The sequence below is a fragment of the Ochotona princeps genome, chromosome 10 (genome assembly GCF_030435755.1).
Source record: "Ochotona princeps isolate mOchPri1 chromosome 10, mOchPri1.hap1, whole genome shotgun sequence".
Taxonomy (NCBI): Eukaryota; Metazoa; Chordata; class Mammalia; order Lagomorpha; family Ochotonidae; genus Ochotona; species Ochotona princeps.
The window spans coordinates 59423652-59439215 of NC_080841.1; the positions used below are offsets into that span (position 1 = coordinate 59423652).

General features: G+C 40.2%; 1 protein-coding gene across 1 annotated transcript in view; it reads right to left on the reverse strand.

Moving 5' to 3' along the window:
• The window catches only part of ITIH2 (inter-alpha-trypsin inhibitor heavy chain 2), a 30637-nt gene extending 19490 nt beyond the window's left edge, over window positions 1–11147 (reverse strand). Inside the window, exons 1-6 of the mRNA XM_058669748.1 lie at window positions 10987–11147; window positions 9987–10256; window positions 6354–6458; window positions 3843–4009; window positions 2183–2286; window positions 1044–1172 (exon numbers count right to left, since the gene is read on the reverse strand). Of these exons, the coding sequence (XP_058525731.1) occupies window positions 1044–1172; window positions 2183–2286; window positions 3843–4009; window positions 6354–6458; window positions 9987–10256; window positions 10987–11147 (936 nt within the window). The remainder of the gene's footprint in view (window positions 1–1043; window positions 1173–2182; window positions 2287–3842; window positions 4010–6353; window positions 6459–9986; window positions 10257–10986) is intronic.
• Between the last annotated feature and the right edge of the window lie 4417 nt (window positions 11148–15564).

Sequence of the window (15564 nt, forward strand, 5' to 3'; positions counted from 1 at the left end):
CAGGTCACTTGTAGTACCATGCATATGCCATGCTTAAGAGAGAAGAGGCCTCTGAGATGCGCCCAGTGGCAGTATCTCCAATGGGACAGGCTTCCCCAAAGAAAGGACACCTATGCCAGGACCTGAGGATGAATTTGGACTGAGTTCACCATGTGGGAGTTGGGCCAGGGTATAGGGTGGAGTAGGGAGGAGAGTTCCAGACACTTCTGTTGTGAACAAACACGACTCACTTGGGGGTTTTACAAGCAGTTCAACACTAGGGGGCCACAGAATTCTAGAAATCAGGGTGGAGAAACAGCAGGACAGATCCTGAAGGATGGTGATCTGCCACTTGGGACACCTGGGAGTTTTCTCCTAGTCAGTGGGAGGCTGCCCATTTAGGCAGACTTCTGACTACTGTCTTGGTTGGCTAATAACTTGTTTGCCTTACTCTCTTCCCACAGCCCTTTGGTTGCTTTTATCGGGACATTACAGTATTCAGCTGCAGGGCATGTGGCTGTAGACTCTAACACACTTCATGTTGTGTCCCTGGGAGAAACTCACAGATTTTTTGATAAGTTCTAAAGGCTCTGACCTGGCATTAGGGAAATGGGGAAGACCTAGCAAAAGGAAAGAAATAGTCATGAAAGCCCACAATGTACTAGACTCTGGGATTTATTGATACCTCCAGATCTTTCTCTAGACTATGTTTGTGAGCTTCTCCTTGCTCCATAATCTCTGTGATTCTTTGGATTATCTAAGTGCGAGAACAGAGGGAGGCTACTGAAAATTTTCCTTATGCAATTTTCTATTCCTGTTAGTAGGCCTGGAAAAGCTGTTTTGGGAAAATCCCATAAAACCCTATGACCCTTTATTTAGTTTCGAATGATATGAAAGATACTATTTTGTGGCACAGTAGAGAAATATGGCTCTAGGTCCTTCCCTACAGTCTCCACACTTCTGCCTCAGTAGCTGAAAACTACACACAAGCCAGGGAGTTTTTTCAACAGGAAGCCGTTCTTGAACCACCACGATGTAGTTGTGTGGAGTGTGTTTGCACGCACCTCAAGTTCACCAGCCTTCTCCTCCCTGTTCACGTCATACATCACCAGCAGCTGGCCGTTGACCGCAGTCTCGGAGCAGTTGGAGCACTTTCTCTGCTGTGCCACTGTGGGCTTGAAGGAGACATGAGCCTGGGAAGAAGGCGAGACCATTCACACCTGCTAAAATCTTGGCCACACCTTCAAGTGGGCAGCACTGGCATTGCCCAGCCATTTGCCATTTCCTAATTGATTGTGAGACCACCAAGGGAGAACATCTTCCTCCAAAGTTCCTGCCCAGACAAAGAGGAGTCAGCGAATGCTTAAAAACCCAAGAAATTTTCGAAAACCTCGCTGTCTTTCTTTCTCTTTTCAGGAGACATCCCATTTCCTGTTTCTTTCCTGGGAGGTGCTTTCCCGTTCCTTCTTTCCCCATTCACTTGGTCACTTTGCAAATGATTGTTTTCTGTCTACTGCAGATTCCTGGCTTTTAATTTCTATTCTAAGCTGAGGAAAGAACCCACAGAGCTTTATCGGTAACAGAAGGGTAGTGCTAGTATCTGCTTTCTGCCCTCACATCCCTCCATAGGAGGGCTGGCTAGCTGCAGCTGCACAGCTGCACATGCTCACAGGTGAAGGGGTGTTGTCTTCTGGCCATCCTGTGTCCCGTCAGCATTAGTAGACTCATCCATTGCTGATGGGAGGAACAGAGCCGGGGGGTCACTGCCAGATTGCTACTGCTTGCTGGGTTTCAGGGCTTTGATTCATGCAAGGAATGACTACCAGCTCTGGAAAGAGTTTGTAAAAGTGGAATTCATAGTTGGTTACCTTTGTCCACTACAGTAGAGAGAATCAAGCTGAATCTTACTGTGATAAAGCTGTGACTTAGCTACTGCTCACACATTCCACATGACTTGTGGGGGGAATGACGCTCTTTTCAAAAAGGGACTGTCTCTCATTTAATCTGTAGCCACGGGGAATGCCATTTTGTGTATATGCTGTGGAGGACCCTGGACTCTCCCCAGAGGTCACTGTTCCTTCCTGGAGTATCCTCACCTCAAACTAGAGCACTTCTCCCCTCTCAAGAGTACACAGGAGCGAGGGGCTGCTTCAATGCTTTGCACCATGTATGCAACATGTACCAAAAGGTACGCTTGGGGTACCTTCTGGTGTCCTTTGGAGATGACAGGAACCCCGTCGAAATGGCCTTCAAATGTGTCAGGAACGTGAAGAAATCGCAGTCCTTGAGGTTCAATTATCCACACGTCTACCTGGAGTTGGGAAGGTAATTATTGAAAGCATTAAAAGTTTTTATTCAGCAGGTTTATCAAAAACAGATCATATTTCCCATGTCGTTCTGTTCTTACTGCTTCTGTGTGTTGCTGCTTTGTGCAGATCTTCGGCACGAAGCCCTAGGACTCCTGGCAAAGCCTTAGACACAGCAGCTGCTTCGTGAATGCTCATTATATTTAAAGTGTTGCACTAAGCCCTTCATGTGGATTAATCCATTTCATCTCACTATCACTATTGTTATTATTACTATTATTGTTATTATTTGCTATTCCTTATTTTAAAGAGGCAGAAGCAGAGACTCAGACTGACTTGGGGCTTAAAAAGCAAAGCCAGGCTTCAAACTCAGAGCCTGAACACTTGATTTTTTTTTTACATTCCTTCTTGACTTTGAACAACTCCAGTTCCATCTTCTCACATTAACATTACAGAACTATTGTTTATGTTCCATGCCTTTTACAAAAAAATGCTACATACCCATTTCAGTGTGAAGGTCCTTAGTGCCTGATGCACACATTGATTTTTCATCCCTCCTCTTTCTCATTTAGGATTATTTGCAACCATGATGAATTATCTACATATAGAAAGGCCCTGGACCAATCTGTATTTTCTCCTAAAAATTTATAACATTGCCCAACAGAATGTGGGTGATAGGCACACATTCATGATCACAACTAGAAAAATAACCAAGATCACATATTTAATTTACATGGCATCTCAGTCAGTCACCACCTTTCCAGGTCATGTGGTTGGCATGGGTCTACATTTGTTAGGAAGAAGACCTCATTTTCTGGCTTGCATAAAGACATGGCAGGTGTTAGGAATGGTCTGGAAAGGATGTCTGTAGGTATAGCTTGTTGGCTAACTGATACTAATACAACATTGGTGGTAGTGGGTGCATGAGCCGATGGACAGATCTTCCTGTCTGTCTCTCCCTCCTCTGTGTCATTTTGTCTTTCAAATACATAAAACAAGCCTTGAAAATGGAAGTGAATTAAGCCAGACACAGGAAGACAAATGCTGTGTATTCTTTACCAAATATGTGGGGAGGGGGGTGAAGAGTGAGAGGGGAGAGTCAATAATGGATACCACAATGTATTTGGGTGAAGGTAACAAGTGAATGTATTTTGCAGAATAGTGGTATGACTATAATTCATGCTGATGTATTACGTTTTATATAAATAACTGGAAGAGATGAGCTGGTAGGTTTCAAACACGAAGAAAACATAAGGAAATTGAAAGTTCAAGTTGCCTGGTATGAGAATTTTATGCTGTCTTTATGTGTTGAAACACTGTACTGTGTCCTATGATGATGTTACATGTTAATTTAAAATTAATGAAATATTCTGTTTCTTATCCTAAGAATATGGAAACTTAGCCTATCAAGCTTTCAGGTTCCTAATCAGTATAAAGGTTATATTAGCAACTTTCTCTGGGGGATGCTTTGAGAATGAAATTAAGTAGGTGAAAAAGAAAAAGAGGAAGTATGAATCAGGGCTTAGGAGCCACACAAGAAAGGCAGCAAACCCACACTCACCTCCAAGTGCTTGGCCAGCCGTCCCGGCTGCAGGTGAATCCTGTGCTCGTAGGATCCCAGCTTCCTCCACTTCACTTCCTCGTAATGAAGTTCGAACTGCACCTTTGCTCCAGGCGGGACGTTCACCTCGGTTTGGAAGCTCTCCATGTCAAAGGTCTTGCTCCTAAAACGGGGAGCCTCCAGTGTATTAGTTGTCAGGTGCATGGCTGAGTTGAAAGACTCAGAGTCTAGGCAGAGGGCATCTGATCCTAGGTGTGTGGTCAGAGCTTAACAGTAGGTAAAATACAGGTAAGGGCAACCTCTAAGTAAATTAATCTCACCAAGAATTTTAGCCTTCTATTCAACTTCACTTCTTGCTTCCAAAGCTTCTTGATAATTCGCATGCCATCTGCAAAAAGCTACCATTGATCGGTGCTAGCTCTCTGTTAGGAACTTGCTCTATATCACCTCTAAGATCGCAGAATGGACATTATCATCCTTGTTTTCCAGTTAACAAATGGCACTAACAAGTGAGGTCCATTGAAGGTAACTAACTTTCTCAAGATCCTGTGCTAGTCATTGCCGGACCAAAACCCACAGCCAAGTTTAGGGGACCCCAAAGGCAGCACAGATTTCTTATGCTATGTTTGAGATTCATTCTAGGAGTCCTTGATATTTTTAAAACTTCAGAAATAAGAAATCTATTTTCCAAAAAAAATTTGAGTATATATGTCTAGTGTAATGCCTTATTTAGTTGCTGAACATTTTAAGTCCAATATGGTCATTGATCCAGAGGTGGTTTTTAAGAAAAAAAAAACCCAAGACTATCAAATAAATAGAATCCCAGAATTAGGAAAAATAATAAATAATTTTTAACATTTTTTTTTTCCAAGAAATCATGAAGAGAGTATGGCATATTTAGCCTATCAAAGATCAAGGAATCATTGTGGACAGTTTGCTTGGAGTCCTGGGTAATTGAAGGAAAAAGTAAACATGGTCTTGTGGAAAGCTTCAAGGTAGACCATGCCTTAAGAGGCCATGTTTACCTGACTGGTGGATTCGAAGGTAGGATTTATGTTTTATGCTGTATCTTTAGAACCCATAAGTGTCTTGTTAAACATGCTTATAAGATGAAAAAGGAAATAAATGAATGGATGACTTGTTCCAAATGGCAGTTAATAGCAGGAAAAAAATGGTTTGTAAAGACAAAAAAAGAAAAAAAAAAAAACCTGATCCTGATTAACCTGCAGCAATGTTGAAAGCTTTCCTTCTGCTTGGAATTTTTTCTCTCCTTTTTCTACTTTATAAATTCTATTAAGATATTGGGACACAGCTCACATATCAGTTCTCAGTGAAGAATCTGTGGACCTCTCCAACAAAATTGCACATCTAGTACTTGGAACTTACAAAGTGTTTGGTATCCCCATTGTCAATAGTGTGGTCGTCAGTCCCCTATCTTCTTTAAGTACGATGCTTTTGTGTTAGTTTTGTTTTGGTGGGTTATGTGCTCACCTCTATTAGAAGTGGGTTTAAAATGGACACATAATGTATTTTTTTGTACAATGAATTCATTAAGCAAACGAAAAAAGTTTAGGTGCATAAAAGAGAGGATGAAAGGAATAAAAGCATGAGTATGATGGGGCAGGTGTTTGGTGCGATTGTTAAGATGCTACTTGGGTATCTGTACTTTACACCAGAGTGCCTGAGTCCTAGTGTCAGCTCAGGTCCCGATTCCAGCTTCCTGGTGCAAATGGGAGGCAGCGGATGATGGCTTAAACACTTCATCCCTGTTATTGCCAGGATTCGGTTTCCGTCTCCTGGTTTCCACTTGGTCCATTCCAGTCCCCTGAAGCACTTAAAGTGTGAGCATGGATAGGATTCCTCTCTGTCTGTCACTCTGAATTTTAAATATATAAAAATAAATTAATAACAAGACAATAATGGCAGAATTTGGCAGATTATGTGAGCAGCATAGTCAGTTATACGATGGAGAATTCCTTTGAAGTTTCTTTGCTTGAGTAGCTCCTTTTTTGAGAGTAGATGGACATCTCCAGTATCTTATATAAGATTATAATGGGGAAATAACCCAGAATCTAAGCTAAGTAACTGATGCTAAGGCTCAACGCCATTGAATAATAAATAAAAGTTTCAAAAATTTCAAAGTCCATGTACCTATGATGAGTTTTATAATAACATCATCAATATTTCTGTAGTTCCTCCTGAGAGAAACTAGTTCCCTAATTTTTCTCTGGAAAAGCCAATGTTTGTTTGTAAAAAAAAAAAAAAAAAACCAGTTTCCTTCAAGACAAGTGATGTAAGCACATCTAGGAAAATTCATCAGTCCTCACCAACTAAAGAGAGGCCCTTATGGAAATATGACATGGTGATACCTGGTTCTACCACTTGACTGTAAGAATCTAGCATTTGCTTCAAGTCCTTCTGAGGGCTGGTTTGCCAGTGTGGGAAAGAGGTAGGAGAGAGAGCAGCAATTGAGATGAGAAGGCATCTCCCATTGGCCCAGCCCTTACCTCACCAATCCAGCAGTCTTGCCCTTTGCCCTGGCCTGTGCGTAGAGAGCCCGGCCCACTGTTTTCTCCTTAATGGAACTCGTAAATGTTATGCCACCTACAGTCCTAGAAAATGACACAAGAGAACCTGCGGGTCAGAGAAATAGACTTAGCAAAATCAATAAACAATGTACAACCAATCCGGAGAAGTTGATCTAATGAATGGGAGCAATAATCATTTTGGAAACAAAAAGGGAAACCCTTGAATCATTCATAAATGGGATTCCATTTATCTGACAATTTGAAATGAGAAGGGCTAGATACATTCCCATCCTAAAAACTTGCCCTCATGTACTTCAGTTTGTTTTTACATATTCCCCTCATTTTCAGGTTTTATTCTTCAGGTTAAGCCATGTCTTTGCGTATCCTTTTCAATCAGTAAGTTGACTAGAAGAAATGACTGATAAATGATTATCTTACTTGTATTTGATTTATTAAATCATTCTTCTGTGAATTAAGAATTTGGCTGAGCTTCAGGGTATGCAAAGGGATGAATGTTTGTAGCTCTTTCAGATTGTACGTTCTACCTATGATAGTATTAGAAAGTGATGTCGGGGAAGTGGGTGGATAATTAGATAAATGAGGTTGTCACCCTCACAAATAGGATTGATGATCTTATTAGAATCCAAAGAATTCCCTTGTCTCTCTGACACCAGACACCAAATTTTCCAGAATCTCGACCCCAGATATCTCAGTCACCAAAACTATAATACATAAGTATATGTTGTTTATGAGCCACCCAGTCTATGGTGCTTGGTTATAGCACCCTGAGCAGGCTAAGACAGGATGCTATACTATTCTACAAGAAAGAAGAAAAACAAAGAAAGACAGAGAAAGGTACATGGGAATTCCCTTCAGGAACTTCTGTTTAGCTCCTTAAAAGCTGTCCTGGAGACCTCTGTCTTGTCTGTATCTCTGCTTCTACCTCTACTCATCTTTTCCCCCTCATTGGCACCTAATCTTAACACAGTGATGACTGGTTGGAGTAGAGAATTACAGAAGTTTAGAAGCCCGTGGACACTTATGGTGCTCCAATGAGTATTATTGTCCCTAAAGAGGACTTCAGAAATGGGTGGAGACACATCCAGCTGTTCTGCTGACTGAGAAGTGCTGCAGGCACTTATGGAAGAACACCAAGAATGCTACAATTGAAGGACATTTTCTCCAGTAAGGACTTTTTCTGCCCCAAATGACAACAGCATATGTGTTGAGACACTTCCCGGTTTGTCCCTTCAGAGGAGAGATAAGTGGCTTGTCTGAGGTCATGCATCTGGTCCCAAACAGAGAGAGTCTGGAAGACTCCACATCCAGAAAGCCTTCTTCCCACTTATACTAAGGATCAAGCACCTACAATCCTTGAACCAAAAGGCAGAGGATGTTATTCGGTTGACACGGAGTTCCACGCAACTCATTTTAAACAGAAATGACTAAGCAGCTATCTTTCCTGTTTTTGCAAATTCAGCTCTAAGCAGAAAGAGATAAAAGTAAAATGGATATTTCACTGTTCTGTCTTTATCACTTCAAATATTCTATAGGGTGGGATGGGGAAGAAAAAAAATGAATAAATACAGAGAGAAGAGAAACCTAAGCAAATTTGTTATGTGGTTTAAAAATAAGGACTTACTAAAATAGGTTTTAAATGCAACTTACAGATATAATATCTTATAATACCACAGCAAAAAGCCTTTTCTTATTCCTTTTTTATTTTAAGAAAAGTTTATTTATTTGAAAGGGAGAGAGAAGGAAAGAGAATCTTTTCAATGCCTATAGTACCTGGGTCTAGGCCAAGCTGAAACCAGGAGCCAGGAACTTTATCCAGGTCTCCCATGTGGGTGGCAGGAACCCAAGGAGTTGAACCATCATCCAGTGTCTCCCAGATGCACGTGAGCGGGAAGCTAGAGTGCAAGCTGAACCAGGATATGGGATGTGGACATCCCCAGCAACAGCTTAATCTGATGCACAACACTTGCCCCTCCCTTTACACTTTAAGTAAAGGCTTTAAAAAAACCGTTGTTTTGAAAGACAGTTCAAAGTTATATAATACCAACCCCCCACTACTCTTTTATTTAGAAAGTATATTAACATAGCTCTGTAGTTTCTAGCAGCTACAGGGCATGGTAAAATTTGAAGCCTTGTTTCTCTTGTTTATTCACAGCTATAGTTGAGAACTTCAGTGCATGAAACACAACAGTGGATGAGAGAGTGGATGTTGGGATCAGTGGTTAGTTAGCATGTAGCTTGCTGCCCACATCCCACACTGGAGTGCCTAGGTTAGAGTCTTGCTATTGTTTCCATTCTAGCTTCCTGTCAATGCACAACTTGAGGGGCAGTAGCTGATAACCCAAGTACCGGTTTCTCTGTTAGTCTCATGGGAGACCTAGATGGAATTCCAAGTTCCTGACTTTGCTTTTACCCATACCTGGTAAATGCCCTGTTGTTGGCATTTTAAAAACTATGTAAAGTGAACAAATTTCACGTATTACACAATATAGCTTTAGAAGCATAGTGACACCTCTTACTCCACCTGACTCCCTCCTTCAAAAGTGCATCAGTGAAGAGAAATCTCTCTCTTTCAAATAAAATGAATACATAAATAATAATTTAAGAAGATGAATGAGAAGTAATTCAAACCAGTGTCTTCCTAAAAAGTAGGCATATGATAGGCAAAGTACATTGTCTCATTCTTGGCTACTAAAGAGATATTGACAGGAACCACTCTGCGGAAGGCCCCTGTTGCTCAGTGGTGGGAAACCATTTAAGTTAGTTGGAGAAATAGGATGTTTAACTTTGATAAACAATGACTGCAAATGGGCAAGGTAACTGGTTTCAATTATTTCAAAGAAATTTTAGTAAATGATTGTGTAAATTTTCAAACATAACAACAGTGTAATAAAGGAAGAAAACTTTATTGAGCTACATCATTATTAATACATGTCAATCTTTTTTCATTTGTAACACCCACACATTCTACCTTGATTATTTTGAAGTCAAATTTTGATAGCATATCATTTCATTCATGAACACTTCAATATATATTTTGTGGAGAATTTTTTTTTATTCTATGTGAGTAGAACTAGAGTCATTGGGTAGAAAATGGAAAATATTTAAATTAAGTATAAGAGCTCTATCAGTGCTGTCAACCATTGAATTGATTTCCTTGAGAAGTGGTGAGTTTATCCATTCAGGAGATAGTCAGGTCAAGCCTGGCTACCCACTTGTCATGGTATAATAGAAGGATTTAACCACTGGATAAATGGTTGGATTAAATCAATGATTCTGGATTTTTTTCCCCTAATGAGAGTCATATGGCAGATGACATTGACCTTCTACACACAGACTCATACATGGCTTCTATAAGCTTGGCAATATCATGTATTTTTCCACCCCTAAGAAATCATGTTAAAATACATTTAAGTGGAAGATTGTTGCTGTAGCATAATCCTAAAATTGCTTTAATGCATTGGGAATTAGAAGTTAATTAGCCACAAATTCTTGTAAGCTTTTCTCAAATTGTTGGGACTGACTGTAAAATGTCTTTAACTAGGAGATGAGTACATCATATTCAATTTGTGGTTAGATGAAGGACATACTCACATGGAGAAGTTGGAAATGAAAGCTCCTTTTGGAATCTCAACATCAAACACCACATTCTGAGGCTGCGGCGAGTTGTTCACCAGTTTGCTCTGGATCATGGTGTTGGCCACACGAGAAGTAATGGTGGACTGGACTTTATAGCTATACAGAGTTACTTGATCAACATCCTCCTGAAATGGGCCAGAAAATATAACTGTACTAGGAAAAATCACAGAGCTCCACTGTGTAACTAACTTTAACAATGATCTCTTATACTCATTATAATTAATTCTGGGGTCATTTGCAAGGATATATTCAGGTATTATTAAGCACCCTCCTAATTTCTTGAAATTTCACCCCTGGCAGAAAGTAACCTATGTTTTGATATGCCTCTTTAGCATTCTGAATCTATTTTTAATGATTTTTGTAAAATTAGGACACTAGCAGAAAATGCTTGTAGGTAGAAAGATTGTTTAAAATCTAATAAGTTTATATGCCCGGTCAAAACTAGGTAAAGGAGTCACGATTGTGGGGTAGAAAAGAGTCCTCAGCTGTATCTTCAGAGTGGGGAGTGACCTGCAGGGCTGCAAGGTGAAGGTAGACTAGGGAGTCTTCGTGTTTCACTATCTACTACAATTTCATCTTCAAGTCTCCTCTTCTTCTTCAAATTAAAGTCAATTACAAGGACACTGAGGGCGGTGAGCAATAAACAGAATATTCCTGGAAAGGACACTCTGACACAATTATTTGTTCAATCTTCTGTACTGCCTTTCCCAAGTTTTCTCTATTGATTTAAGGCAGCCCTCATGTAAAAACTAACCATGCGCTGTATTCTCAAAGGCAAGGAACAGAAAGCACACACACCTGAGGGTGTTTCAGAGAGCTTTATGTTTCCTCAGGTCAGTGGCAGTGATGCAACTCATTCAATTTTGCTTTCGCTCAAACAGAACTTCACTATTTGAACACTACATGTCTGCCTTAAACTTTGCCATCCAATATTAAACCCCAACATCTAGCTCACCTCCAGGCAAGAGAAAATTCAACTAATTGACTTGTTCTTTCTGTCTCCTTGAGTATGTGTTTCTGGCAGTTCATAGCAGGAAGCACTGCATAAACCACTTCCTGTTTGTGTTTTCTGGCCACAGGATGATCTACTTTGAACAACTTAAGGAACTGGGCCATTTCGTGTCTTAGAGTTCCTTTCCCACAGTCATGCTTTTACTCTTCAGTGCTGTCAGGTATCCTAATTTAAATCAAAACGGTTGAGTTGTAATAAATACATATGGTTGGATAACATTTATGCTGTTGGTAAAATTCAAAAAAATACAGACAAATTCAGTTCTTGGTGGCTTTTGTTTTATCCGGAAATACTGCACTTTTTTAATGCTGAATTTTAGAAATGCGTCTAAGCAGAATTAGGCAAGGGGATGTTTCAAAAGTCATGTAAATACTCTCAGCGATGAACACAGAGGAGACACCTGGATTGATTTTCAGGTAATAGTTAACGGAAAAATCATTGGGGCATCAATTTGTAACGAAATCAAAGTCAACTTACCCTCTCTTCTCCCAATTCTCCCGGAAGGCTTCTCTGGGGAAGGAAGTTAGACAAATATTTTTTCAACTGTAGGTTAGTCGCTTCCCGAGCGGGGAGAAAACTTGTTTCAGGTTTTTTTTTTTCTTTAAAATTGAGCTATATTTTGTTTGTAACAGCCAAGACCTAAATATCAACATTCTTGAAAACAATTTTTCTAATAGAGTTTCTCTGAACAGTTTCTGAGATCTTTCTGGAAACGTGCCCTTCACACTTTGAAATTATGTGAAAGAGATCTTTTTAGATGAGAGCATCCAACCAAACATGTTGGATAGCATGTAAGTAGATTTCCTTTACTGTAGTGGTCTGATTTCTGTTTTAGTCGCTTGAAGGATGAACTGGATGCCACATTCGGATTATAAGGCTCATTGAATGCTGGTCCCACTTTGGAAACCCACCTCTTCCTGCCATGTTTCTTTGTCCATTCCCTAATGTGTTCTTAGGATCTCAACTCAGGGTGGCTTTCCCTTGTGCAGTTCTCTGACGCCCTTCAGACATGACCAGCACCCTGGCTGTTTTACGAACAGTCTTTCTTCCTTTAGATCATCCACCTTGCTTTACAATTCCTCTTTGTCTTTGAGGGATGATTTGACCAAGGTCTGTCCTTTAGACTAAGCTGTGTGAAAGCATTGATGTTTTCTCCATGTATAGTTTCAGAGCCAAAGAGAATTTTCGGCACCTGAAAATTCCATGCTCTTAACCACTGTGCTAGGGGTAGAGCTATAGAGATGACCATCCTATGGGAGCGGATAAAGAAGGAAATACCTTTGTCTTTGAAAAATTGAAAGGTTTAATGTCTGTTTGATGATTCTAAAGTAACATCAGGTGTTGGCCACAAACTAAACTTGTCAATTTGGAGGAGAACAGCAAAGTCAGCAGTGACCCTATTTTAGACTTAAAATTATTAATTTATATTTGTGCATTAATTTCATATCTATATCTATCTATCTATCTATCTATCTATCTATCTATCTATCTATCTATCTATAGAGAGAGAGAGAAAGAGAGGCAACTAGCACTCCAAATCGTTAGTTCATTCTCCTAATGCTGACAATAACCTAGGCTGGACTAGAGGTGAAAATCATGAGCTGGGAACTCAGTTCAGGTCTCCTCTGGGGGTAACAGGGACACTATTGCTTGCACCGACACTGCTCCCTCCCAGGACCTGCAATAGCAGGAATTCAGAATCAAATCTCAGTATTCCACTGTGGGTCCCAGGTGTCTTAACTGCTAGGTTACATGCTCATTCTCTATTTTAGAGTTTTTGAAGTTGTTACATAGTAACTGGATGAAGATACCGTGGCTAGATGAAGTGCTGATCATAAGGTTATAGATTTAATATTACTGATCTACAACAAGATTGGGCTTCCAGAGAATCTAAAATCCACACATGAAATAAGTCACTATTCAGCTTAGATTGTTCCATAAACACCTTTTCTCAGTGTGTGGACCCCATTTAGGGGAAGCTAGTTGATTGGGGGATATGCCTATTCTGCTACTAGTGGCTAGTTCTCCTTTGAATCCCTTCCCAAGGCAGAGCCACTGAAGGAAGGACAATATGTGTTTGACTAACAGCGGAAGTGTCAGTCACCCCTGGAGTAAGCAAAGCCCTCCTTCCTCACAAGGCAATAAATCATCCCACAACCTACAATTTGTAAGAAAATACACCACCATATGTTCTGTGAGGGACTAGCATGCTTTGGAAACGACTGAACAGCTATATGAAAGTCTCCTTTTACTTCCCTGGACGACACTTCCATTTCCGTATAAAAATGCCAAACTTGGCTGCTAAAACAGAGGGAGAGGGGCTCTTGAAAATATCCAGCAAAAATCACCTTGATACTTCTCTTAGACCTTCAATCACGATTTCTTCACTTATTGTCCCTTTGGAAGTAAAGTTTACTGTACCTGATACCTCCGATTGTCTGGAACAAATTGAAATTTGCCTGGAGCTGGTTCCACAAGATCTCCATATTCTGCAAACTTAAAAAAAAAAACAATTTAGAATGCTTATTTCTGTTTTATTTATTTATTTATTTATTTAAAGCAAAAAAAAAAAAATTAAAAGCGCAGTTGCTTGTGTTAGATTGATTAATTTATATTTACCTTTGGGCAATCAATTTTTTACTACAATGATTTATTTCTTTAATATGTTTTATGTTTGCCAGTTTGGTTTCAAAGATGAGTGAGCAGAAATTAACATCTTCAAGTTTGATGGAGGTGAGAATTATTATTGCTATTATTTTTATTTGTTTGTTTTCCAGAAAATGATGAGACAGACAGGTAAGGTCAGACAGACCCCACGGTTAGGTGGGCACCGGGTAGATCTGAGGGTAGTGCCATGTCAGACTGGGGAGATGACAGCCTTACAGCTCCTTCAGTTATGTGTGGGAGAAACAGCAGCTAGAAAGGACTGAGAAAGGGCCAACACATTCAGATGTCTTGGCTTCAGTCTGAGATCTCCAACATGCTCTGATGGTTTTCTAAGTGTTGGAAAATATGACAGTTTCTAAGGAAGAATGAATTCTTTCTCGCATAAAACATGTCATCGTATGTTTTGGCATTTTTGAACATAATCACTCTTCAAGCATTTCAAGACACTGCATTTGCTAAGCTATTCTTACAACAGCCTGTGCTTTCCTGGATAAAATAAGCTCCTGTAAAGCGGCCACAATGGCACACTGCAAGATTTCCCTTATATTGAGGGTAGCTAGGAATCCCATTGGGAGACCTGGAGCACCATGCGAATTATTCCTGCACTAGGACACCCTGGATTTGCCATTTCCCCTTTAACAGGAGTATTTAAAATGCCCTTATTATAGAATCATCACTCATTTTGATATGAAAAACACTGGTGCTTTGATAATGACATTTTTTTAATATTCCCAGTGAAACAATAATAGTAAAATAACAATAGCTACTAATCGTTAAGTTCTTATTAGTCGACAAACCATACTTGGTAGTTTACATGCATTATTTAATTTCCATAACATGTCTTTGGGATAGGTCTATTACCACTTGCATTTTCTAGATAAAGAAGGGAGCAGACAGGCTCCACAATGCTGCCCTTTCATCCCTGCTCATTGTCCTTGACTTAATTATCATGCAAAGCCTGTTTAATACTCCAACAGGAAAATGCACAGCCCAATGCTTAATAACAGCACTCACAGGTATTGTGGTGAATATTCTCCCAAGTTTCCATCATGCACCGAATAAGATGATGGAATGATTATCAAAATAAGGTATTTGCTGAGCATAAAATGGCAACTAGCCATCCTCTGGAAGTACTTACTTCAGAAAGTTCATCTGTGGGGATTTCGAAGGCTTGTGCTTCCAAAAGAAAGAACCAGATGAGAAAACACTTGAGTCCCTTCATTTCTTTCTGGACAGCTCTGCCAAGCACTCCAGAGCAGATGTCCTGGGAATTCCACTTCTTGTTACTGAACCAAGTTCAAAGCAACACCAGAGAAGTGCATTTTATTTTAAAAAAGAAGACGAAGAAGAAAGGTCTCTGACTTTGTTCAACATCGAGACAAATATTTGTTCTGGAGTTCAAACTTGAGCTGTGGGGGTGGATCCGACTCCCCGAGGTTATTCAAACAGGGAGTCAGGAGCAGTCGCTGGATTGGGAGGAGTCTGACTCAGGTGGGGGCGCTTTTTCTTTTCTTTTTGCTGTTGTTGATTTCCACTGATCTTAAAATCAGAGAGAGAGAGAGAGAGAGAGAGAGAGAGAGAGAGAGAGAGAGCGCCAAAGAGATTGTCATCTTTTTCAAAGTACCCAGAGAAGAGCTACACCAAGAAAGAGAGCCAGAAAGAAGCAAGCTAAAGCTCAAAGTCTCTGGAGACAAAAATCCTTTGATTTAAACGAGAGCGGTTGGAAAGTACAAAAAGCGGGAGACAAAACACCATGGTTTCTGGGCCAAGAACTCATTGGGACTGTTTTCCCTCTCGTTCTGGTAACCCAGTGTGTACTGCAAGCAAAGCACCAAGCAAGCAGCTGTGCAGGAT